The sequence below is a fragment of the Nothobranchius furzeri genome, chromosome 2 (genome assembly GCF_043380555.1).
Source record: "Nothobranchius furzeri strain GRZ-AD chromosome 2, NfurGRZ-RIMD1, whole genome shotgun sequence".
In the NCBI taxonomy this organism is placed as follows: Eukaryota; Metazoa; Chordata; class Actinopteri; order Cyprinodontiformes; family Nothobranchiidae; genus Nothobranchius; species Nothobranchius furzeri.
In genome coordinates this window covers 46,251,387-46,278,886 of record NC_091742.1, presented here as the reverse complement: position 1 = coordinate 46,278,886, position 27,500 = coordinate 46,251,387, and the positions used below count along the sequence as shown (strand labels likewise).

The following is a 27,500-nucleotide window of genomic DNA, read 5'->3' as shown; positions in this document are numbered from 1 at the left end:
AGGTTGATTTCTAAATTCTTAAAGCTGCAGTAGCAAATCTGCAAAGCAAGCAAAAAAGTCACAGAACTCCCACCTCTCCTGGAAACTACCATCCACGTCCATCTGAACGTGCAAGCAAGAGAGTGCAAAACTCCAAACATCTCTTTGTTTTCCGTGACTTCAAATGGTGTTTTTCTTTTTGGGACTCTGGTAGTTTGTCCTAAAGTGGAAGAGGTACAGCCGGCTGTTTCTCCTTCTCTGTTATTGGGCGGAGAACCTCTCACACCAGTGGTGTTATGTTGCTAAATGTGTGAGTGCACAATGAATGGAGGACCAGGGAAGTGCGGTGGTTCAGTGAGACACCTTGCTGGTCCAATAGTTGGTTTTGGACCGAGTCGTGTTATCAGTGCAGGTTTTTGGACAAATTTTAGAGAACCGCTTTATATCTCTGCAGTTTATTTACAGCTATACTATGTTAGAATGTTGTTAGGAGGCATTAAAATGTTTTAGCTCATTTTGCAGATTTTAAGTTGCAGCTTTCAGGATTAGGACACTTGAGGAAGTTATGAAAATGCTTCCTTTCATCATTTATAAGATAATCCTTACTTTTTATCTAAAAAACGTACATTTCCAATCTTAAAGCATCATTTTGTTCATTTCTTTTAAAGCCATACTTTGCAACTTCTTCCTATTTTTAAATCATCTCCTTGAGCCCGTATGTGCTAAAATGATCCTTTTAGGGTTAATGAAAGGTCACTCAGACCCCACCTCCCTCTGTGGCCAGAATACCGCACTTGCAACTTCAGAGTGGCAGGTCGCCACTTGTTATGGAGCTGACATATCTGGTGCTGCAGTCTTAGGGTTAGAGTGACATTTCATCAACCCTGTAAAGCTCATTTTAGCACACACTGGCTCAAGAGATGTGCTTAAATATGACCAAGTTTAATAGAATCCCTTTAAATGGGGACCAGTAACAAAAGAGCAGACGCATTTCCTAAAGTCTGTGGGCTCACAATATCCACGTTATGTTTCCAAAATCATATTCTTTAAGATAACAAGACATTTTAAATGTTTTTTAACGGTTTGAAATAGATTTCAGAAATGCAGCATCTTTTAAACGTATTCCTTTAAATATTTCTGTTTTTCTCTGCAGATGAACTCCGTTCAGTAGCTGCACCCATTTAAGGTTTTACCTTCCATGACTCTAACACAAGCCCAAAATAATAGTTTTAACCTCGTTTCTGTCTAGTTTCATCCATTTCTATAGTTGAGTCCATTCTGAGCAGTTTGCCCCACGTGAACCCGTAGATGGAAAGCATGAGCTGATGAGGATACTGAAGCTGCGATCGGTGATCTCCAGGTTCCACAGGTTCACCCGAAGGTCGTCGGTGGAGATGAACGTCTGAAGGTCGGAGTTGACTGAGATGGAGTTGATGTGGTATGTGTGGGCGTTGCTGAAGACACGCCTGGCTGTGGCCTCCACCATCAAATCCATCGGCTGCAGCACCGGCACCTGAGGGGTCATTTAAAAAATGTTAATATTCAAGAAATGCAAACCTGTATAAAAAGCTTTGATGTGTTTACTTGCACTGATGCATTATTCTGTTTGATTTCATGTGTGTGTGTGTGTGTGTGTGTGTGCGTGCGTGAGAGAGAGAGAGAGACACAGCCAGATGACTCTAGGGAGTCATTTGACATTTACTCCTCACATCGTAGTGAAACAGAGACAGACAGTGAGCAGAGCCCAGACTGTTTGATGAGCTGGTTTAAACTGTTTGCTGCTCAGACGCTCAGTGACCCCCCCCCCAAATAAGTCACCCCTGCCCACTCACTTGTGTGTGGGTGTGTGTGTGTGTGAGTGTGTGTGTGAGTGTGTGTGTGGGTGTGGGTGCGTGTGGGTGTGTGTGTGTGTGTGGGTGTGTGAGTGTGTGTGTGAGTGTGTGTGTGGGTGTGGGTGTGGGTGTGAGTGGGTGTGTGTGTGTGTGTGTGTGTGTGTGTGTGTGTGTGTGTGTGTGTGTGTGTGTGTGAGTGTTGGGGTCAGAAACACAGACAGCCTGAGGGCATCGCCAGGCCCTGCTGAGGAATGATAACTGAACTCTGCAGCATTAAGAAGGACTTGCATACACTTACACCAGCACACGTGATCTCTACAGGCTTCAAAGAGCCCCAGCTCCAGTCTGCATGCACCCCCCCCCACCCACCCCCCCCCCCCAGACAAAGAGAGGAAAGAGTGAAGGGAGCAGGAGAACAAATCTTCTTTTACATTTTTCCCTTTCTTTGTTGTCCACTGTTGGCAGTGGAAGAGAGACACGACAGCCCAGCAGGCTGCTGTATCTCCATGGGTGTCTCTTCCTTTCCATGTCTTTCTCCTGCTGTCCAGAGAGACGAGAACCTTATTAACCCCTAACCCAAAACACTAACAGCTACACTGCTCAACCTGCCCCCATTCGGTCCTGCTAATCTAATAATCTTCCTTAAAGGTCAGAAAAGAGATTTAATAATGCAATTATCTTTATTTTAAACAAACCTAAAGACCATCATTTAAAGGATAGGTTCTCAAATAATGTACGGGTCTTTTTTATCCTAATCTCTGAATTTTGAGTAGAATGGTTGTTTTTTTTTCTGCTCCTCCCTCCTCCTCGGCTTTCTCTCTGAGAACACGTCAGGCTGTTAACAGGATTGCCACGGTCCCAACCCATCCTCCAGGTTGCTACGATCCCCCGGCCAGCCAGACAAAGAGGGACAGGCACTGAGCACAGCACTGATCTACTACACACACACACACACACACACACACACACACACACACACACACACACACACACACACACACAGGGAGTGAATGATCTCTAATAATCTCTTTTCAGCAGACAAACTGATCAGAACTGTCTCATAACACGACTCCTCACATGCACTGGTACGAAAGGACAACACCATCTGACCCCATCTACACATGAGAAAGGTTACTAAATAAAAATCTGATTTAATGGTTTTGGAAACATGCCGTAGTGATGAGGAGAAAGAAGACTTCTAAACGGGTCTAGGCCACATCTGTTATATTTTAAATAATTCCACTGAGAATAAAAAAGTAGCAAAGCTGCACTGGAATGCTGGGATGTCCTGAAGTCTTGAACACAATATCAACGTGGAGCGCACTGGATGTGAGGACTAACCTGCTTCCTTTTGATTTACAGAAATGCACGATGTGAGTGGGCGGGTGGAGCGAGCTTGTACTGGATTCATCCATTCATCACACCCTTAAACTGACAAATCAGATACTTTAACTATAGATGAAACGTCGATGAGCAGATTGATTCTTCAAATAACAGAAGAAAAGTGGAAAAGGTGTAGCTCTGTTTGTGTAGAAAGGATGTGTTTCCTATAGGGCCATGCAGAACTCTTCCTCTGCTGCCATTCTAGTTAAACAGTGACAAAAAACTCTGAGTGTCCTCCCCCAATCATGTAGATTAAATAATACTCTGGAAAAAAAAAGATTCATTTATGTTTTAGTGTTTCAAATGTAGAAGACACGGGATGTCCCGTTCCAAAACCGATTCACAGTCTTTGGGCCGATATCGGACCTGTTTCCAATATCAGCCCAAAAACAGTGAATTGGATTACATCAGACTGCATCAAAACTCTCCGATATCAGCAATCCATTCTACTTTAAACTCCATTCCAGCATTTCTATCCAGCAGCGCTTAGATCAAGCAGGCAAAGCCCACGTGATCAGACCAGTGCAAGCTGGCCAAGTAGCAAGGAACAAGAGCAATGTCGGCCATGTGGCAGCATTTCTCATTAAAAGTCCATAAACGACAGCGTGGTTCACGGCATCACTTGTCATGCACAAGTTTCCCGTGATGGAACAGAACCGGGAGCGTTTAATACGTCCAGCCTCATCGTGCATTTGAAGCAGCATCACAAAACCTTGCATGAGAATTTTCACAGTGTGTGAAACTGAAACTTACTTGATCGAGCCTTTCATACATTCTATGAAGTAGGTAAAATGTATCATTTGTGCCGGTATTGTATCAGATTGGTATCGGTATCGGTTGATACCGAAGGCAGCGATATCGGTATTGTACCGGAAGTGAAAAAGTTGTATCGAGACATCCCATCTCACTGCTGAGTTCATATCTGCTAGAACTTCTAGTGTTAGTGAGCCAGGATTTACAGAACACACACACACACACACACACACACACACACACACACACACACACACACACACACACACACACACACACACACACGCACGCACACGCACACGCACATGCACGCACACACACACACAAAGTCACACCCACATACTCACACACACACACACACACACGCATGCACACACACACACAGACGGGATCGCAGAGGGGAATTTAACCCTCAACCTTCTGCAGCTACACTCAAATTTAAGGGACATTTTTAAGAGTTTAAACATTTTTGAATAAGAGTGCATGTGTCTAAAATAATTACATCAAACCTTGTTTTGTTTAATCAATATCTATTCTATTCTATTCTATTCTATTCTGTCATGCCGTGCAAAAGCACCCACATCACTTATTTTGCTTCCCTGCTTCAGTTTAACACTCCCATAATGCATCACTATCGTGAGATCACACGATCCCTCGAGACTTTAAAGATGATGTTTTTTTATTCAATCCACCATTAAACCACAAAGAAGTAAATCATGGTTGATATCGCTGTTTGATGTCATATATGATGTTGTTCCTCTCCACCACCAGGATTAAAGCCATGAAACACACCGCTGCACTTCTGGAACGATGCTGGGAGTAAATAAGCTGTTAGGTCACACGTAAGCTTCATATATATGAAATTGCATCACTGCAACACTTTTATTTTGAAAATTACCAGGATTTTACACTGAACCATATGTGATTTCCTGTCTAGCCCTATGCCGATTGAGGTGATTGATGCATCCCAGTAGCGGCTCGTGGAAAAAATCAATCAATTCAATCAATCAATTTTATTTGTAGAGCACCTTCCACAACGTTATCAGAAGCCCAAGGTGCTGAACAGCAACATCATAAAAAACATTCCCAATACCTGGGCATAAAAGCAAGATAAAAACATAAAATCATAAAATAACAAGCAAGCAATATTAAAAATACAGAGAGATAACGGAATAAGACTAATCAATTAAAAACAAATGGTGGACACAATAAGATCTAGCATCCTGATCAAAAGAAGAAGAATTAAACCATAATGTCAGGGCAATTCAATGAACCCTAGCGCTGAAAAGCAATCATAAAAATGAGTCTTTAGACAGGACTTAAAGACTGGAAGGGACGGTGCCTGCCTAATGCTCAATGGCAATTCATTCCACAGAGTTGGAGCCAAAACAGAGAATGCACGATAACCCCTCGATCGATATTTCGACCGGGGGACCACCAGACGTCCCTGCTCGGCTGAGCGAAGAGACCAAGATGGAGCATACCTGTGCAAAAGTGCAGTAATGTAAGAGGGGGCACTGCCCTGGAGGGCTTTATAAATGAGAGTTAAGATTTTAAATTTAGCTCGGAATTGCACCGGGAGCCAGTGCAGAGCAGCCAGCACTGGGGTAATGTGATCTCGACATCTAGTACCTGTCAGGAACCTAGCCACTGAGCCATGCAACCGTGCACTGGGCCAGACCAGCATACAGGGCGTTACAGTAGTCCAGACGGGACAGGACGAAAGCATGCAACACAAACTCCAGATGAGCTCTGGACAGCAGAGGCCTGATCCTGGATAGTCGTTTCAGGTTAAAAAACAGGACCTCACCACTGTATTTACGTGAGTGTCAAGATTAAGTGATGAGTCAATTTTAATCCCCAAATTACTGAACATTTTCTTTTCATAGGGGGTCAATGGGCCAAGGCCAGTATCAGCACCTGAGCCATTTCTTCTGCCAGGACTAAGTATTATGACTTTCGTTTTGCTCTCATTTAGGTGCAAAAAATTAGAAGCCATCCAACATTTTAAGTCCTTCAAACAATCCAGTAAAGGAGAAACAGATCTATACTTCCCACGTCGAAGGGGGAGATAGATCTGGCAGTCATCAGCAAAAAAATGAAATTTCACATTATGCTGACGAAGGAGGACACCAAGAGGAAGCAAGTACACCACAAATAGGAGAGGACCAAGGACACAGCCCTGTGGCACACCCCCAACAAAGTCTCACGCAGGGTGACGTTACCTCACCCATCTGAACACTAAATGTCCTGTCATGAAGGTAGGAGCGAAGCCACTGGAGGGCCTGCCCAGTTATCCCCACCCAATGCTGTAGTCGGTCCAGAAATGGTAAATGGTAAATGGCCTGTATTTGATATAGCGCCTTCTAGAGTCCTGGAACCCCCCAAGGCGCTTTACAACACAATCAGTCATTCACCCATTCACACACACATCCACACACTGGTGGGGATGAGCTACAATGTAGCCACAGCTGCCCTGGGGCGCACTGACGGAGGCGAGGCTGCCGAGCACTGGCGCCACCGGTCCCTCCGACCACCACCAGCAGGCAATGTGGGTTAAGTGTCTTGCCCAAGGACACAACGACAGCGACAGACTGAGCGGGTCTCGAACCTGCAACCTTCCGATTGCGAGGCGAGCACTTAACTCCTGTGCCACCGTCGCCCAGAAGGACTTCGTGGTCGACTGTATCGAAAGCTGCAGATAAGTCCAGCAATAGTAGGACAACATCGTTGTCCATGTCACCGGCTAAAAAAGTGTCATCAAAAACCATTAAAAGAGCAGATTCAGTGCTGTGACCTGCCCTGAATCCTGACTGAAAGGTCTCCCATAAATCATTTGTGTCCATAAAGGCAACCAATTGTGAATACACGACCTTCTCCAGCAGTTTGGAAAGAAAAGGGAGTTTTGAGATGGGCCTGTAATTAGCTAAGGTTGTCACATCCAGCCCCGGCTTTTTTAACATAGGATGAATAACAGCCTTCTTAAACGAGGACGGAACCATACCAGAAGTAAGACTGCCATTTATGATTGCCAAAAGAAAAGGGCCTATCACTGGAAAGAGTTCTTTATAAATTCTAGGGGACAGCACATCACAAGGAAAGCCAGATGGTTTAAGCTGAGCGACCAGTTTTTCCAAGTCCGATAAGGATACAGGCTCAAATGTTTCCAGTGTTTTAAAAAACAACCCGATCCTATCCTTAGCGGCGCGGTGCGGTGCGGCACGGCGCACCGATTCTGGGCCACTTCTGAAAATTGCCTCGTCGTGGATGGTTGGTTACAATCCATAGACTATAATGGATTTCATTCAAGTGCTGTTGCTGTTGTTGTGTCCTTGGGCAAGACACTTAACCCACGTTGCCTGCTGGTGGTGGTCGGAGGGACTGGTGGCGCCAGTGCTCGGCAGCCTCGCCTCTGTCAGTGCGCCCCAGGGCAGCTGTGGCTACATTGTAGCTCATCCCCACCAGTGTGTGAATGTGTGTGTGAATGGGTGAATGACTGACTGTGTTGTAAAGCGCCTTGGGGGGTTCCAGGACTCTAGAAGGCGCTATATCAAATATAGGCCATTTACCATGCTGTGTTTCCGCGCCGCTTTTGCTTCCAGTGTGCAGTAGGGGTTAGTCAGTGATTCAGTGAACCAAGGTACACACACACACACACACACACACACACACATACACACACACACACACACACACACACACACACACACACATACACACACACACACACACTGCTCTTTAACCCTTTAGCATACCGACCTCCCCCATTGGACAAACACACGACAGTCATGTGACCCGGAAAAACCCAACACTGGCTTGTGCCGATGTTGATGCAGACATAACATGCATCCTTAGTTAAAACCTTCACCCAGAAGCAGCGTGCAGCTACATCAAGGTTGCAGTAAACCCTTTCATTTGTACACAAATCTTGTATTTTTGCCATGAGTCACCCTGTACACACGAGGCATGTGACAGCATGGACGTGACGTTTTGTGAGGCATCAGACCTGAGAGCTTCCTGTGACCTCTTACCCGTAGTGAGGTGATGGTCGCCGGGTCTCGGATGCGTCCGTCCTCATCCTTCAGGTTGTAGCCCTCTGGGCGCTTGTCCCTTTCACTGATCTTCCACAGCTTGACAGTCTTGTCTGGGATGGACCCATCACAAGAGCACACACACCGAGGGCATAAAAAGGGAGAAAATACATTCAGATCATAGCTCAGCAGTGGGTCCTCCCTTCAGCATGGGTGTAAGGGGGTTGGGCAGCCAATCTGGCGTGTAGCTGGGCAGCAGCCAGAGAGGGCGATGAATGGCGGCTCATGTGTAGATTCTGATGCCACTGACATCCATCTACAAGTTGACTTCCTTTCCCTGAAAAGCCATCTGGGTGCTTTCCATTCCTGCTTCATGTAAACACCACTTACATGTCATCCTCTCGGTCTGCTGAAGTAGACGGCAGCACCAGTCAGGTTGTTGCCTCCGTTCTTCCTCTTGTTGAGTTTCTGCTGGGAACTCTGGTGTCAGAGCCACGAAGCCGTTACCGGGCCCTCCACCATCTGCTCCAGCCACCACTAGCACCTCAGTAGCAGCCATGCATGAAGCCCACAATCTGCACCATGTCGCTCTGCTGATGTGTGTGTGCCATTCTGAGCTGGAGCATGTGTGTGTTCCTGCAGCAGCCATGCATGATGTCTTTAATTTGAAAATCTTCAGCTGGTGGCTCCTGCTCAGCCGAGCGTAACAGCCGTCCACTCACACAGAACACCGAAAAGACTTTTCTATGTGATAGCATCTTCACCTCCACCAGCTCTTCTCAATCACTAGTGGGTCTAACAACAACCGCAGCCCTTTGTTCACTAAACTCAAGAGAGCTCTTTTTGAGGACTTCTGTCCCTGCTTTGCTCCTTACTGTATGTCTCCCTGAGTGACTTTATTGACTGACCGTTGGTGGAAAGCAGGAAGTACGCGGCGTTCTGCTGAGGCAGCCATTTGATCTTGTTGATCTTCTCCTCAATCTCCAAACTCTTCAGGTAATCGAACTCGGGTTCGTGGCTCTGGAATGTGCTGTAAACGTTGTACTCCCCTCGGCGCTGAGGCTGGGTCTTACTCTGATGGAGAGAAGAACACCATCACAGTGGAGAAATGACAAATATCCCACATTTATCCCGGTTTCCAAACTCCCCGTGTTTTATTCCCACTAGCTATACCAGCCACCATCATTTTCTGGCTTATTATAGTTATTTACGGTAAATCAGAACCTGACCTTGTCTCAGCCTCTCCCAGCTAGAACCAGTGCCTCTCTAATGAATCTCCACGTGGTCAACCTGCTGCAGAAACTCCCAGTTCCCTACAACCGGGGAATATCCTCCTTCTTTCAGGTGTTGCGTCGGTTAACTGAGATTGTTCTGGAGCTTTACTTAGAGCCCTTTGATGGCTCTAAAAACAGTTGTGTTGTAGGTGATGGGGATCTTTGCTCCCATCAGAGCCGAGCTGCGGCTGTCAGGTGGATCTAACGCCCTGGAGGTCACCGGGGGTCTCTTCCCTCCATGGAATTGTGTTTATTCACACCTGAATGCTCTGAGCTGACATTTGTTATTCTTCAAAACACTTTAAATGGATGTTTTAAAACTATGTTTTCATGCAAAGTTTGTTGCTGGCTTCCTGAACAGCCTTAGTTCAGAGAAACAGATTAACATTTGACAGGATTGATGAGCTAATGACTCGTCTGAGCAGCCAAGATAAATCATTTCTATTAAAATCTGTAATTATGAGCATGAAGATGAATAACAGCAGCAAACATAGAGTGCTCCTGCGACCATGTGTGGCTTCTATTAGACACAAATGTGAAAATCTATGTTAGCAGTTCATTGTTAGCACGTGTGGGATGTTTTTGGAAGTGACTGCATCCTCTCCAGACTGCACAAATACAATTCATTTGAATGTTGCATTTGCATTTTCAGCCAGTGTTTGAGGATCTTAGGCAGGTTTTCTTTTCGATTATCGCTCCTTAACCCCAAAACAAACAATAATACCTAAACGCTACAGAGCTGTCGTGCTTTTAGTAGAAAGGAGAAGCATAATTAGCGATGCACTGTTGGCATCTCCTACCTCCTGCTCCCTCTGGAAGACAACCACTCTTCCTCCTTTATCCCCGGTGGCCAATAGCTCCCCCGTTGAGTTAAACTCCACCGTTGAGATGATGTCAGCTGCAACGCAGGAAGCAGAGCAGAGAGAGGCAGAAAAATGTCAGCGTGGACATGAATAAATCCGTCAACATAACAAAAAAGGCTAAAGGAAGCAGCTTCCAGTGGGATCTAGTGATGTGACTTGGAGAAAATATTTCAGGAAGACTAATCCACAGAGGGGTATTTGGCACAGATACCCAGTTTGGTGGAATCTGGGTTAGGAGAAACCTCTGGGTGAGTCAATCCGCCTTTCGTCTGCTAAAGGCAAGCTGGGATGTGATTGCTCTCCAGTTTCTGACGAGAATCACTCATTCATCAACAGTGTGAGACCTCAGGCTGCTCCACTCTGCCACAAATCCCACCCCCAGCCCTTTCACACGCTGGACTTTTGAGCAAACTGATCCTGAAACCGACCTGATCAAATGTCGTCTGTGTTGAACAGTTCCACCAAAATGTAAATAACAGACACCGAGTCTTCAGGTAGGAAACACATGTCTGCCTGAACTTAGGGGAGGCTGAGGGTGACTGTAATTACTACACAGCCCCAGGCTAACAGGACCGCATCTCTGTCTCTCTCTTATAGGAACACACACACACTCTCTCATATGCACACACTCACACACACACACACACACACACACACTCACTCATATGCACACACTCACATTAACACACACACACACACACACACACACACACACACACTCACTCATATGCACACACTCACATGCACACACACACACACACACATACACACACACATACACACACACACATACACACACACACACACACACACACACACACTCACTCATATATGCACACACTCACACACACACACACACACACGCACACACACACACGCACACACACACACACACACACTCATTCATATGCACACACTCACATGCACACACACACACACACACACACACACACACACACACACACACACACACACACTCACTCATATATGCACACACTCACATGCACACACACACACACACACACACACACACACACACACACACACACACACACACACTCATATGCACACACACACACTCACTCATATGCACACACTCACACACACACACGCACACACACACACACACACACACACACACACACACACACACACACACTCACTCATATGCACACACTCACATGCACACACACACACACACACACACACACACACACACACACACACACACACATACACATACACATACACACACACACACACACACACACACACTCACTCGTATATGCACACACACACACACACACACACACACACACACACACTCACTCATATATGCACACACTCACACACACACACACACACGCACACACACACACACACACACACACACACACTCATTCATATGCACACACTCACATGCACACACACACACACACACATACACACACACACATACACACACACACACACACACACACACACACACACACACACTCACTCATATATGCACACACTCACATGCACACACTCACATGCACACACACACACACACACACACACACACACACTCACATGCACACACACACACACACACACACACACACACACACACACACACACACACACACAACTGTGATAATATTAGACAGAAAAAGAGAGCGCTTGTTGTTTTGTACCCCTCTGCCCTCTATGGACCTGCTGCTGTCTGAGCTCTGAACAGGAGAGGGGAATGTTGCTATGGAGACCGTTTCCATCTCTAGTGGCAGTCAGAGTATATCTGTGTGTGTGTGTGTGTGTGTGTGTGTGTGTGTGTGTGTGTGTGTGTGTGTGTGTGTGCCAATAGCTTGCAGACTTAGTTGCTGATGCTAGCTGTAATTCAGCCGACAGAGACAGAGAGACAGTGCTGCAGTAGAGTGGAAACCTGCGTTGGGCTTAATGCAGCAGCACCACTCCACACAATGGAGCCGGTTCATCGTACCACAATGGGAATGATTTGGTGCCGAGTCGTCTGCTGGTTTAAGTTAATTGTTAGAGGGATGATCACATGCACAGATGAGGCCGGAGGGATTCTCCTGACCCTGTGTTAATAACAACATGAGGTGGGGGCCAGCACTAATCAGAGTTGATTAAAGAAACTAATAATCTTCCACATAAAAGACGGTGTGACCTAATTACAGCCTGAGATCATAACTTCCAGGTCGTGCTGTGATTGTTTGCTCTTCTGCACCTGATTGAAAATGAAAACTACCTGCAGAAATGTGCATGCACAGAGATTCATGACATGAAGCAGTAAGCAGTCGGCATTTTTATTCATAGTCTGCATCCTTTCTGCTATCCTGATTCTGTCATGATTAATGTCTGTTTTCACACAGCTTTGAAATACAAAGCACAATTTATGGGATAGCAAGGTTCAACCGACTTTCCTAACGTCTGAAATCTTTTTGCACACAAACTTATATCACAGCTTTTTTAGTAGAAACACAAATTACACATGAAAATGTTGAAATCTTTCCCTTCCTGCATCTATAGGGCGTGTGTTTGTTCCAATCCACCAGACTCCAGCGAGACATCTACAGCCCTGAACACATTTGCTGTGGGAGATGGAGGGCAATGTGGATTCTTGCTGCTTCTCCAGGAACGTCATACACTTGTTTCATTTGTTGAACAAGTGATCATTCTGGCTGAAGTTGCTTTAAAAGCGTTAAACCAATTTAGGACATCCTATACATGGTCACAACCCAGTGGTGGAGCCGAATCTACGGTTGTCCTTCAGACGGTCTCCACATACAGCTGGGACAGTGCTAGGACCAATCAGAGCAACGAACAAAGTGACGTATTCATCGCCATGGCAATAAGTCAACAGGGTAGTCTGCCACGCCGTCAATGAAGAAGAAGCAAATACATCATCAGGTGCCGTTATTCGCTCATGTCTCAAAAGGCTCAAGTCTAAATTGTCCAAAGTTCATGTCAAGGCTGTTTTAAACCAGCGTTCTTCCTGCACCGTCACCATCTTTGTAGTTTTTCTCTGTCGTAGCTCTGGTACTGAGCCCTTCCAGTAAACGTAGAGCGCTGTGACTGGCAGGACACACAACTGTTCGGGCCGGTGGTAGACCTGCTGAGGCTACAACGGAGCGAGGACTTGTAGCTACAGTTGGGTCTTGGGTCTACTTAAAAAAAAGGCATAAACAGTGAGACGTTTATCAAGTATGGGCAAAAAGACTAATTTAGACCATTTATGCCTTCAGTGTAAATGTGGAGATGTGGTTACCATGGCGACCTTATCCATGAACCACTTTCTGTTGGTTCCCTTTAAACTTCTCCTGAATCCCAGTAGTCTCAACGTGTTCTTCTACAAAGCTGATGTGGAAATTTCAGGCTGTAGTTTTGTAATTTCTTCAGTTTCATTTTTAATGCTTCTCTTTTTCTCTCATCGTCAACACATGAAGCCACTGAGAGGAAACAGCAACTGATGGATGTCGTTTAACGACTTTACACTCAAGTGCATCATTCGTTTCTTTGTCTCTGTTGCAGAAGCCTGCACTGAAATGATGAGACGCTCCGGTGGATGGGCTTTCCTAAATGCAAATGAATTCAAACAGGACATTTAGCCTCTGATGGAATTCTGTTGAAACGGGAATGATTTCTATGAATGTGTTTGAATAGTGAAGGAAATTCTAGCACTGTGAGTCTCTGTTGGGTCAGGATGGATGAGAAAAGGCACACACACAGAGCTACATCAGCAGACCATAACCAGATGAAGGCCATAAATCCTGGGGCTAGCAGGTTTAACAAAGACAGTTCAGGGTTCCTGATGTATCAGAGGCATGCTTCAGATAGCAACACATCCATCAGCGGTAACAACGCAGTCTGCTGCTGTAATGTGTGTATGTACCCCAGAATCAAACCTGGCACGGCACGACGCCCCTCCCCTCCCCAGCGTTGTTTTATTGACAGTCAGCAGCCCAACCAGGAGGACGGAAACACAGATTGATTCAGAGATGGAGCCAGAAGCACGTTGAATTTATTTATAGACGGTGGATGTGGCGGATCAGGTGTGACAGAGCCGCTAAAGGGAATGATACGGGGAGGTTTGTTTGCCTTAAATAGGCTGAAAACAGGCTGGAGCTAAAGCGGGAGCCCCCTGGCTAACCTCAACACCACCCATGATCTGGTGTTGAGTGGACAAACAAACAAACCTGGCTTCGTTCAGCAGGATGGTGGAGTTGTGTAAGACGTACACACCCCAAAAGGGAGGGAGGGAGTGGAAAACTAGTTGCGTAAGTTAAGTGAGATAACTCCAGGTTGAAGGAGAGCAACATGGTGAAAGCTTTTGTTAGACAGGGAGAAGAGAGGATTATATCACTTGTGCTGAGCTGTCTGCGTCAAAGGATCAGGCCAGCGGATAATTCCAGTCTGTTCTCGTACTCTCCTTCACCTGCCGGTGTCGTTCTGACGCTGATTACAGATGAAATCCATCATTCTGGGCTTCTTTTCTTGCTGGAACATGAACTAACACGTAAGAATCCCATTCACAGACCTAAAAACCATTATTAACCTGAACAAGCAGCTGATAACGACCTCATTTTGCACCGGCAACAATGGAGATCAATGAGAATTTTGAATAAACCTACTGACCTGGTTGCCAGCCGTATGATTAGAGGTTTATTAGCGGCACACAAAGCAACAGAGCACAATGCAGCCCCCTTCCTCCGAAGAGCATGCCTCTTTGTAAGGTGTGGAGAGAACAAGCTAATTAACCTGGTTTCTCCAGGATCAGCCCTTGAGACCGTTGCCGGGTGCATGGTGTGGTTTTCTGTAATGCATGTGTATGTGAGGAGATTCTTTTGTGCTTTTTCTATCTCCAGGGAGTTAAAGGCAAAGTGGGCGAGGCGTGCTACTGCTCCTCTCCTCACACTTCATTAACACATCGCCGTGGTCCACATCTGACTGCAGACACAACACAGGACAAGCAGGGGGGAGAAGCCGGCTCCTCCCGCATCCACTACGGTGAATACCGAGCGGCATCATTGGAAATGCCGTTTTATTTGGTATTCTGTCAGAAAATGAAAACCTAGAAGAGCAGAGGGGGATGGTCTGGAACCAGGATCCAAAAGAAAGGCTCATCTCTGACTGTCTATCTGCTTCACTTTGGTGCCGCTCCTTTCATCTTACGGCCTTTCAAGGCTGAATTCATGATTAGGTGCCTGCTACATGTTCTGTACTCATGTTTTTATTCTCAAAACATAAAAGATCTTGAGTGTCAAGGCTGTCTTGACAGGACGCAGGAATTCAGTATCACAACTTACAAATGTATGCCGTCGCCGAGTCGAGGAAGGTCAAACGGCTTTTCAAGGCCAGCCCAGGGTTTTATGTGTATAAAGGTTTATTAATCATCCTCTAATGCACTCATCTGGTTTTGGCATTCAATAATGATTCTTCACTTCAGTTGCTTCTGTCCTGCTGTCACTGAATTTGACCAATTCAGATGAATATTCAAGAATTATAATTTTGTTTTTTGCTGGTTAATCGAGAGGGTGCTCGCTGCAGAACTACAAAGGCGGAGCTGCACCATAAGGTGGAGCTGCACCAGAGTCAACCCCGCCCATTCACGCAAACTCAGCCTAGCCCACTGACTTCCGTTTTTGTTTTCAACTTTATCGCAAACTGACCTGACCCACATGAATTACGGCTGTTACTAGTTTACAGTCGTTAATGCTATGTTCTGTGCTCCAATTAAACAAGATAAATATAACTTGCTACATGACAAAGTCTGAATATATCCCGAAATAAAAAGGTTTCTCGTAGCGAATATCTGCCCACAGCCGCTCTAACAAAAGTCCTGTACAACAGCATGTACCTTCTTCCCGTGGGTTTTGGTAGTCCAGTGGCAAGATCATCAGACTTACGTTTTGCTTTCCCCTCAGCTGATGCTGGTTCGATTCTCGGTGGGGTCGGCAACAATCTATTCAGCCAGCTGAAACATTTGATTTGTTCATATTTTAGTTGTAATGTTCATTTTCAGCAAAATATTTATGTCTCTACAAGTTCTTTGAATTTGGTCGTTCCTAAACAGCATTTTAGTTGAAACTCTGCTCACAGATGGACTCACACTGGCTAAATAAACGAATGAATAAATAAAAAAAACACATTAGTCATTATATGTTAAACGGCATACCAATAAATCGTTGTAAACATAGTACTGGCAAGTGTAGCTAGAAATGAGGAAAAGAGATATTAGAATATTTCCACTGCTGGGAGGCGAACCTGCGCAAAACTGCATGTCAACCTGACACCATCACCACTACACCACCACATCTGATCTGGCGGTGTCTCAGTAGAAGTCATTTCAGAAATAATTTGTCAGAAAATTCACAGAATATCCAGATTTGAGAACCAAGACCAGACCCGCTTTGGGGGAGGAGACCAAATTGAAGCTGAGATGGGAAGAAAATGCATGAATGAGGCCAAAAATGGCTTTGGCGTGTTTCTTATGAGGAAATGACAATATAACATGATTAAAAGTTCCAAAAGTTAGATTTTCAATTATATGGAACCTTTACAAAAACTGTTCAATTAACTTCTCAACTCCATCCTCAATCTTGCATTTTTTAGCTATAACACCCTCTTTGGTTCCAGAATGCTATGAAGTCTGACAACTGGAAGGAATTGGACTGACTCTGATAGAATGGGCGGGGCTGATTCTGGAATGGGCGGGGCTGACTCTGGTGCAGCTCCACCTTCTGGTGCAGCTCCGCCTTTGTGGTTCTGCAGCGAGCACCACTTGGGTTAATCTGGTCATGAGCTTTGGGTAGTGACCGAAAGAACGAGATCGCGGATACAAGCGGCCGAAATGAGTTTTCTCCGAAGAGTGGCTGGCCTCTCCCTTAGAGATGGGGTGAGAAGCTCGGTCATTCGGGAGGGGCTCGGAGTAGACCCGCCGCTCCTCCACATCGAGAGGAGCCAGTTGAGGTGGCTCGGGCATCTGGTCAGGATGCCTCCTGAACGCCTCCCTGGTGAGGTTTTCTGGGCACGTCCAACCGGGAGGAGATCTAAATGTAGACCCAGGACACGGTGGAGGGACTATGTCTCTCACCTGGCCAGGGAATACCTTGGGATTCCCCTCGGAGGAGCTGGCCCAAGTGGCTGGAGAGAGGGAAGTCTGGGCCTCTCACCTTAGGCAACTGCCCCCGTGACCCGACTCTGGATAAGCAGATGATAACGGATGGATGGACGGATGGATGGATGGATGGATGATCTGGAAAATGTCTCAGAAGATCTGTTGGTGTGAGGTCAGAAGTATTCAGACCCATGTCAGAGTTCTTATTTCTGCTTGGCAACGGCGCATTGATGAACCAGAAAAATAAAGCAGTTTTGGACTGTCAGACTGGCAGATTACCAGTTAAACCAATTACGCAGAACAAGGGTCGTTTTATGGTGCTTCTCTAATTTTACCCATTTACTCTGTTACTGAGCAAAAAGAGCCGCGATAATCAAACCTCCAGGAAACACGTTTACACCTCCCTGCGTGTAAAGAGCTCCTGACAGTGGTTTAAAGGTTTATAAAATAGTCTTCTGATAAAAACGGGAGGTTTATTACCGTATTACAACATTAGGACAGTAATAAACCTCCTTGGTCTTGGCTGAACTCAGACATCAAACAAGCTATTTCTCCATAAGAATGAGAAGCCACCAGCAACCGGTAAGATGGCCATTATTAATACTTTTTAATCAGAAACCGCTATCAAAACGAAGCTTTATGTGACTGTAAGGAACACGACTCACGCTGTGGAGAAAACATTCATAACCTACAGCTGCATTTAGGGGGAATTCTTTAATGAATTCCCATTAAAATTTCATGGTGTTCCGGACTTAATAAGAAGCTAATCAAGGGATGAAAGCAGCTGCTGAAGAAAGAGTGTGGCTCTCTCAAACTTCACAGCTTGCCATTAAGCCCGTACCACCCCCATGCAAAAAGCTCACACACATTATCTCCCTTGCACTATACCGGGAGGTGGGGCTTGGCTCTGTGAGTGTTTCATAGTGAATAATGGATGGGACCTGAGGGGATGGTAGGCTAAGTCTTTTCATGCCGCTGTCCTAAAGTGTGGCCCCGGGCCGTTTACGTTGGCACGGGCGACCAGGCACAGCTCTGCGCTCATCACAGGCAGAACGCGCTGCTACGGGACTCCATCAGCATTCGGTGGGGCTAAAGGAGGTCACACATACAGGCTTGTACTCAAATCAGAGGGACGTGTAACAGAAACGCAGACGGACAATGGATAGAAGATGAACAAGAAAGAGGTGGTGGAGAGAGGGAGGGAGGGATTACATGTCCTATAAATAGATCTTTGGCTCAATGTTCCAGTGACTAGATTGTAAAAGAGCAGAAATCAATACCACAGCAGACGTCCCATTAGGTCTCGTCTCAGCATGAAAGCCATTTACATCTGAGATATAATGTGTTGCCATTTCACAGCATCTTCTTTTCAACCATCCAACGAGAACACACCAAGGCTAGCGTTGGAACAACAGTCCACTCAGTCAGCAAAGACACTTACAGCCCAAGCACCACACCAGTCATCCATCCCATCGTCATAAACAAGCTAGTGTTCATGTTCTGAATGCTAATAAAGATGTAATGATCCTCCATAAACATAATAACAACGATGCTTCTGAAAACTCGGCATTAGGGTTGGAGACATTTTATCCTGCATACATCTATGGATGACCAGCTCACATTAGAGTCAACGTACCCACCAACGGACCCGTTGAGGCGTGGGATTGGTGCGAGACAAAGGTCAGCATGGGTGACATCATTAAAGTGTGACATCAGTAATGTGTGCTGCTGCTGCGGGCGAGAACGGTCTGAGCTCCCCACCAAAAGGTGTGTGTGTGTGTGTGTTTGCCCATGTAGGGTTGTGAACGTGGGTTTGCATGTTTGTGTGTGTGCACATGGGTTTGTGCCGGTTTGTGCACATGTATTTGTGCATCTATGTGTGTGTGTGTTTGCATGTGTAGGGTTGTGCACGTGGGTGTGTGTGTCTTTGTGTGTGTGCGTGTGTGTGACCCGAACAGGTCTGATGGAGAATGTGCTCTTTGGTAGGATCATGAGAAGGACCAGTAGACCTAAACACAGCTCCTGTGTGATCTCTGGCTCCAGACCAACTTTGCCGCATTGAGGAGGTGTGAACACACAGACGTGCACGCACCGACACTTCTTCATGATCTATGAAGTGTGACGATCATTCATAAATTAAAGCAATAAAAAAGTAGACATGTGAAAAGCACAGATGGGCCTGCGACAGGATGATCCTTAGCTTTCAAGGAGACACGTTTCACTACCCACCCTCTCCTGATCCTCCGAATGCTCCAGAAGGAGTGGGAGAAGATTCCCCTCCTGCTTTTTTTCATCTCAGCTCACACATCAAACAAAGATATCCATCACTCCCACCCCCACTTCGCCTCGTCTCGCTGTGAACCCGTGACTGTGTGTTTAGCAGTGACAGGGAATCATCGAATACGTGTTGGAGCTGCACAAATGACGGTACTCTCCTGCATGTTAAACAAGCCAAAGGAGGAAAATTTGTTCTTCTAGCCTTGACATTGCCTCCTGCTGGGGTACCTGTAACCTGAGCTTTGGGCCGAGGGAATAAGTTGTAGTAACTGACCAGTAGTGACCCACCCTGCAGCAACGCATACCCTCCAAAAACCCCTCTTCTTTTCTGTTTTCAGCTCTGTGGATCATTTGCATAAAGATTTCAATCGACGACTCCTTTGTGAGTGCAGTCATATTTCAAATTAGAGCAGGTTGCTGAATCTAGTGAAATGTGTGTGTGTGTGTGTGTGTGTGTGTGTGTGTGTGTGTGTGTGTGTGTGTGTGTGTGTGTGTGTGTGTGTGTGTGTGTGTGTGTGTGTGTGTGTGTGTGTGTGTGTGTGTGTAAAATGTGTCAGACATGAAGGAATTACAGGTTTTTATGCTGAGAAAACGACACAGTTGAGACTGATTGTGAGGTTGCTGCAGAAGTCTGGTATTTAAAGAGATACATGTGTTCAGTAGTTTTTATTATCTCTAGCTGAAGTTATGGTTCAGAGCCAATATGGTTAATTGCTAGAAGCTGCTGGGTTAATGAGAACTGCAATCGCTAGCACCAATAAATCCTGTTTTATGTTATAACAGAAGCTGTTGGAGGAGTGGAACAAACTGTTTCAGCGTCAAGCGGAAGCCTTCATCATGCTGAGCTGCAGGCAACAGCTATTGTTCAATGCAGAATCATGAGCATGTACAGTACATACTGCGTGTGTGTGTGTGTGTGTGTGTGCGCGCGCGCGCACGCATACGCGCCGAAGATGGAGATTGATCTTTATTTCATTGTGCTACACCTCGAAGAATTGGGGCACGTGTCCCTTTAGGCCCACACCTGCCTCTCATATCTCAACAAGTGCACGAGGAACCCCATTTTAAACTGCGTAGCCTGTAATCATTCTTTTAATTCCACTCATCATTTTAAAATTGCAGTTGTGACGGAAATGGCCTCATCAGACACGAGCATGGAGTCATCTATAGCCTACGAACATCCACATAGCAACACATAAAACGCAGAGTGACTAAACATGTATTCTTATTTCCCAGTTGGACTGGGAGGGTTCTCCTGACAGGAAAGCTTCAGGGATTTATTTTCTTTTTCTAATCCCAACTTTGTTTCCAATTGGCTTAACTGCGTTGGTCTAATTATATTCTACCTTCGGTTGCATAGTTGTGGTCGCGAAGGAAGCTGTTGTTGACTTTCCGGGTGTCATTTTCCTCCTCCATTGATTAATCGGCTGGTTCAGGATCCTGAACGCGGCAGAGCTGCTCCCATCCTGCCCGGTACCGTCAGCAGGCGGGCTGTGGGACCGGTGGGGGGGCTGCCATGGCTCCAACACGACCCAGACCAAACACTTGTGATGAGGACGGAGACGCTCCAGCAATAATCCGCGGCGCAGAGAATCAGCGGACTTCTAGAATGTGTTGCGCATTATCAGGTCCTCCTTTAGTAGTCGGTCTGATTGTAAATCCCAGGAGAAAAGTGATTCAAATGTTTTCATCGCCGCCCAAAAGACCCTGCACAGGTGGCGCAAATGACAGCAAAGCTGCACCTTCTCGGAGGATGAAGTCGCAGCGGCAGCTCCGTAAATCTCTTCTGGAGGATTTGAGTTCAGGCTGGATTCCCCCTCCCTCACGTGCCAGCGGGGCAGGCGGGATTATGCGTCAACGAGCTCCATCAGACTCTCCAAAGTCGCATCTTTATCTTTTCATTTTTCCAAATCGTCTCTGGTCTCCTCCAGTCACTCATTCATCGGAGCGGATCAACACATGGATGTGGGTACCCAGGGACGAAATTTTGATTTCAGAAGTGGGGGGGACACAGCAGGCTTGTGCGGATTTGGGGTGGGGGGTGTTATGTAAAGACCCCTTGACACGTCACGTGCCCATCTCAATAATTGTTCCATCCTCAATATATATATATATATATATATATATATATATATATATATATATATATATATATATATATATATATATATATATCAAAGTTAAAAAATGTACAACTCTATTATTATTTTTATTTATTATCATTATTGAAGTGCAGTTTTGGCTGTTGACAATGGATAGGCCATTGTATTTATTGTTTTGGGTCTTTTTTTATTGTTTTTGGTGCAACATTTTCTAACAGGGAGTGAGATTCCTTTTTTATTTAATTTTTGTTTGTTATTTTTATTCATTTAGAAGTTCTGGTTCTGGACATTTCAATGTTAAATGAAGGTTTCTTTGTTGCATTTTAAAGGGTGTACTTGCATTATTATGATATATTAACATTATATTAGTGGTTATTTTGGTCTAGATAATGTTGACAATATCGTTTATCATCAACAATTTGTTGGACAAAATATCGTCCAGCAAAATGTGTTACTTTCCCAGGCCTAGTCAAAAGTATAAAAATTATTTATACATAAACGGTCCCTCCTGAGATCTGGCCGTTTGTTCATTTGCTGTGTTAGAGGACATGCTGAACTAATGTTTTACACATGATCATCACCCTAACATTTGAGTGTATAAAAACATATTAAATATGTTTTTCCCCTTAAAAGTGTTTAAACAGTTGTTGCATTTCAACACACAAAAAATAAATGGAAAAAATAAGATAAATCTAATGAAAAGTGTACATCTTTGACATTAAGCTTAAAAAAATCCGTTGACGATGATGATACTGTTCATTGTTCAGAGCTTTTTAATGTGAAAATATGCATTGCAATAGATAAGTTTACAATAAAGTTAAATGATAAAAGTTTTGAAGTTACACTTCTACTACTACTACTAGTAATAATAATTATGATAATATAGTAATAATAAAAAAATAATAATTATAATAATACGAATAAATTGTGTCTGAGGAGTCAGTTATGTGGAGGAGATTGTAAGTTAGTTTTGAGTATGTGTGTGAAGGAGGAGGTGAGTCTGAGCTTAATGCAGGTCTGTCACATGTTCCAACTTACGTTTTGACTTTGAAAGAAGTCTCTTATATCCACTTTTCGTTTTCTTGACATGCTGCCTCCTGGCTGTGCCTAACTACCAAAGACTCACAAATGAACACTTATTCAAATGTTATGTAATGGAAGCTGAGCTGAGCTCTGATATTACACAGCGTCTAGTTGACGGTGACTCAGTACCGGTGTTCCCTAGCGGCTCCAAACTAGCAAAACAACGTGAGCACGTTCTGACTGTTTACAACTTGAGTGACAGCAGCAACAGCCAATAATACGTTAGCAAGTATCAGCAGAGCCAATAGATTAGCTTTTAGGCGGGTCTAATAGTAAAGCGGTTTCCGTTTCGGTCCTAGTGCTCAACCAAATCCATTTAATGGAGCGTAACATTGTTTTTGGACGGAAAAAAGTGCAGGGGACCAAAACTGCCTTTTGAAAAAGTGGGGGGGACATGTCCCACCCGCCCCCCCCCCAAAATTACGTCCCAGTGGGTACCTGCTACTCAGCTGACTCACTCAGCTCAGAGCTGCTGCTGCCACTGATGAGGTGCTTCAGTAGGGGGGGGGGCCTCCCTGCTGCCTGGCCGCTGTCTCTTTAAAAAGCCCACCAGCAGCAAATGTGACGCCCATAGGGCCACCACCACCCGAGGAGGACCGCATTCTTGCAGCCAATATTAATCATTGTTATCGAATATCGCAGGTTTTCCTAATATCGCGCAGCTCTAATATATATGAACATGGAGATAAAATATGCTGATTTAGACTTTGTAGGGTAACAATGATTTCCACCTCAGAAGTGCCAAAACTGATTTTAAATAATTATAAACTTCTCAGAAGTTTGAAAATGTTTTTTTTTTTAATCTTTGAATTGCTTGAAAATGACTATTCTGACGGTGAAATCCTTCAATAAAAGATCTGTTTGTCATCTTATTGCTAGCACTTGGTATGGATGAGTTCACTGTCTGGGGAAGAAAAAAATCATACTTATCACTGGTTGGAAATGGTGCATTCACAGACCTCCCCAAATATCTAATTTTCTATAGGGAGCCTAAGTCACGCCCATCTACTTCAGGACCATGGGTCCTCGAAGAACAATGAAATGAATACAAGACAACAGGGCTGAAAATGTAATTTTCTAATTCCACTGGTTTGGTGCCATAGATTTCACATTTGATGTGAAGAATAAATGGCTGTATGTTTAGTGAACTTCAAATCCTCCCTTCAGGAGGAAAGAACCACCATAAATCTGGCCATGGTAAGTAGCAGCTATGCTAGGGCAGAGGAGATTATGTGGTGACATCATGTGATGTGCCAATATCTGATTTGTAGTCATGCTAATTATGAAATTTTACAAGCTGATAAATCTCAAAGTAACGTAACAAGCGTGGTCGAAACACCCATCATTAGTTTTTTATTTAAATTGCAGTACAGCATGTGTGTGATCCAGGGCGTGAGGCAAAGCGGATTAGAAAATAACTCTTTTAGCTCCGTTGACTTCCTTTCATTTTTTTTTTTTTTTGTTCTTCCGGGGAGCCGGGAGCCGACCGGAAAGGGAGGAGATAGGCTCCCTATTGGGCAGTTACATTGGTGATCATTTAAAAATTCTTATGCTCCAAATATTAATTTTACCCTCATGTCTTCTAAAATAATTACTGCGCTATAACATTTCAGTGTTCGAGCACTTCATTAGACATTAAAGCACTTGAGAACACTGAAAATACCACATTTAATTTCAAGCATTTTCAAGAAACTTAAGCACCAGTAAAAACTCGGTTAAATGAATGAACGGTTGTTTTATTCCTGTAATATCCAAAATATCAATATTTGGAGCGTTTATTTGCAGAAAACAACAGATGAAAACAAAAAAAATAATGTTTTCAAATAATCCAAAGAAAACATCTTCAGAGAGCAAAAATCAGCATTTGGTGGCGAAAACCTGCCATATCTTTGCTTGTTCTACCAATCGTTCCAATTCAGGGACTCTGAGCCAGGCCTAAAAACAACGCTGAAGCAGTTCAGTTTTGTTTGATGTCATGTAACATCCATCCACTTCTTGATCACAAAGAGATGCGGACTTCAGAAAAATATGCAAAGGTTTCATCGTTTCTTCCAGAGATTAAACGGAGATAAGAAAATGAGAAAGGCCAGACGCTGATTAATAAGATTAGCAGGGTCACCGTCTGCTCCTCTCTCTGGAAGGATCTCATTTCCATGCTGAGTTTAATAACAGAGCACACATCAAGTCTCCTCGGCCAACCCTTAATCTTCTGTGTGTGTGTGTGTGTGTGTGTGTGTGTGTGTGTGTGTGTGTGTGTGTGTTGCATCATTGCATCTCTGCCCTTATCTACTCACTTTACTCTAAATCTCTATTTCCACAAAGGGACTGGGTATCTTTTCGGCAAGAGCGTCCACACAGAGAGCATCTCCGGCATCGCCAGCAGCAATCAAGAGATTGTGGAGCCCCCGCTCTTAAATGCATTAACCGTCTAATCCACAGGAGCCATTTGCACATCCAATCCTCTGCTCCCTTGCTAATGGGAATCTCACTGTGAGGGGTGGTGGTGGGATGCTCATAGACAAAACAGGGAGCCGTCGTACACATGCTATTTTACACCCCATCACCTTCCAGTCTCTATCTGCATCAGAATACATTACGGAGCATTACCCATGCAGGAGGAAAACGAAGGTCGAAGCGTCAGCGGAGGACTGCAGTTCACATGTGTATGTATTTACACTCCTCTGCTTCTCTAATGAAATTTGCAGAGAAACGCTGCCATCCTTGACCCTCTTAGATGTGACTGAGTGGTCACTGGTGTTTCCCATCTCCATCAATATTTAAACAGGATTTGCAAGAACAAAAGAGCCACACACACACACACACACACACACACACACACACACACACACACATGCACACGAATGGCTAAGTTACAGCTGAGCAGAAGGAAAAGGGGATGAAGGTGAAACAATGTGGTTATTAGAATGAAGCCACATGGATGAGAGGTGTTCAGGAAGTCAGACTGATGTACAGAGTGTGAGGACTCAACAACAAAATCCACTTCAATAAAACATCAGCAAATAAAACCAACGTTCTGAACCATTAAACAAACTGGTAAATGTGTTTTTTTGCATTCATCTCCATACTGAGACCTATGATGCTGATGTCCTGGATTTTGTTTTCATTGTTGGAGCATATTTCTTGCTTTTCTTTCAGTGTGTTACTGTCTCTGAATCAGTATAGATACCCCTAACGCCAAGTGTTGATGACTCTTGAATATCTTCAAGCTTGACCAGAATAAAGTGATTTGACTCAACACTTGAGCGCAAAGATGTAAACATTAAACGGGCTAAACACGTATGCCTTTAGTTGACTGTGTAAATAAAATGTTCTATATTTGTTTAGTTCATTTTCTCCATCTATGTTTGAGCATCTTGAAGAACCTTCAGTAGGAGAAGTGCTTTAGAAAGACTGAAATAGACAGATCTGGATCAGCAAAGCAGTGAAAAGTCATGTTGTGTTTGGTAAGATGGACCTAAAAGAAGGCGTGTACAATACCAACAGAACTGGGCCCAGTGTGGAGCCTTGAGGAACACCATAGCTGAGATGTCCCACTCTAGACAGAGACATTTAAGGGTTATGTCTTCAAAGCCAAATACGAGTTCAGACAGCAAACTAGAATGCAGTGACTGACTGTATCGAAGGCTGCAGATTAATCAAACAGCACAGAGACAGTAAAATTACACAGCATTTAAAGTCATTAAGAACTCTACTGAGACATGTCATTGTCAACAATACTGTGCCAGAGCAAATACAGAAATAAAAATTTCTTCCAAAGGCTTCCAAATGTGAAATCACACAACAGCTCAATTGATCCCAAGTTTATTTTTCCAGAGGGTCCCATTTTTCTGCACTCCATTTCTCATTTAAAGCCACAATCCTCAGTACCTCCAGCCACTTGTTCTAGTTACCCCACTACTCTCACTCATTAGACCCCCCCCCCCCCCACACACACACACACACCCCTTTGTTGAAACCAGTGACAGCGCATCTTTAGCCCAGCTGCTGTTCATCAAACTTGCAGGAAAGGCTCAGGGGGCTACCAGAATTGAAGAGTGTGTCCTCAATTCTCCTTGGGCGTACGGACAAAGTGGGTTAAATTAGGCTTGAGCAGCACCAAACACAGGGACACAGTCTCACGGCAATGATATTTTAGTCATGGCCAATTGCTTTCCTTGATGTGTGGTAACTGCTTGACCCAGGGATGCAGGTGTGCAGGGCCACAGGTGGCAAAGATGCAGTCTGCATACCAAGCAACACATATGTGTTCACAATGTGGAGATAGTCCATCAAACAGCTGCTGTGCAACCCAATAATGCTTAGGTTACCTCATATCTCACAGCTGCAGTCAGTAACATATTGACCAAATGATGGTGCCAAGTTGAAATAGGCTAAAATATTGACTTTTCTCATTCAGTTGATTAAACAAATACAATATTAGCATAAATTGATCAAAAATCTATTTAAGCGCATACAATATTGACTCTTTAGTGAATAGTGTGGACCAACAGATGGAAAACCTTACAGCGATGGATCTCTAAGCAAAGGTTATGAACAATTCACATCTGTTGTAGATAGGTTTTTGAATTATTATGGAAAAACAGAAACAATATAACCAGTTTCATGAGCTTAGGGCTGATCCAAGTGGTACCCAGGAGAAAGTTAATTACTGATGTCTCAAACAACTCTGATCACAAAAACCAGGGCCGTGTTTTCCATGATTATTAGCAACTTTGAGGCCATGGTTCTTGACTGGGGATGATGTCCAACCTCCAGTGAAGGATGTCAGGGTCTTGTACAAGA

General features: G+C 44.5%; 1 protein-coding gene and 1 long non-coding RNA gene across 3 annotated transcripts in view; one reads left to right on the top strand and one right to left on the bottom strand.

Annotated features, from left to right (window-relative positions):
* The window catches only part of LOC107396280 (serine/threonine-protein phosphatase 2A 55 kDa regulatory subunit B beta isoform), a 93,146-nt gene that overhangs the window by 5,382 nt on the left and 60,264 nt on the right, over nucleotides 1-27,500 (bottom strand). Inside the window, exons 1-5 of one of the 2 annotated variants that reach the window (XM_054733991.2) lie at nucleotides 20,859-21,135; nucleotides 10,053-10,150; nucleotides 8,887-9,052; nucleotides 7,979-8,091; nucleotides 1,315-1,492 (exon numbers count right to left, since the gene is read on the bottom strand). In XM_054733991.2, the coding sequence (XP_054589966.1) occupies nucleotides 1,315-1,492; nucleotides 7,979-8,091; nucleotides 8,887-9,052; nucleotides 10,053-10,150; nucleotides 20,859-20,928 (625 nt within the window). In that variant the 5' untranslated portion in view covers nucleotides 20,929-21,135. Of the gene's footprint in view, nucleotides 1-1,314; nucleotides 1,493-7,978; nucleotides 8,092-8,886; nucleotides 9,053-10,052; nucleotides 10,151-20,858; nucleotides 21,136-27,500 lie in introns of those variants that run through there. The other variant, XM_070545907.1, reaches the window with a different exon arrangement.
* On the top strand, nucleotides 14,418-15,378 carry LOC107396289 (uncharacterized). Its single transcript, XR_001574295.3, has 2 exons — nucleotides 14,418-14,634; nucleotides 14,984-15,378. It is a non-coding gene; the product is annotated as an uncharacterized lncRNA (long non-coding RNA).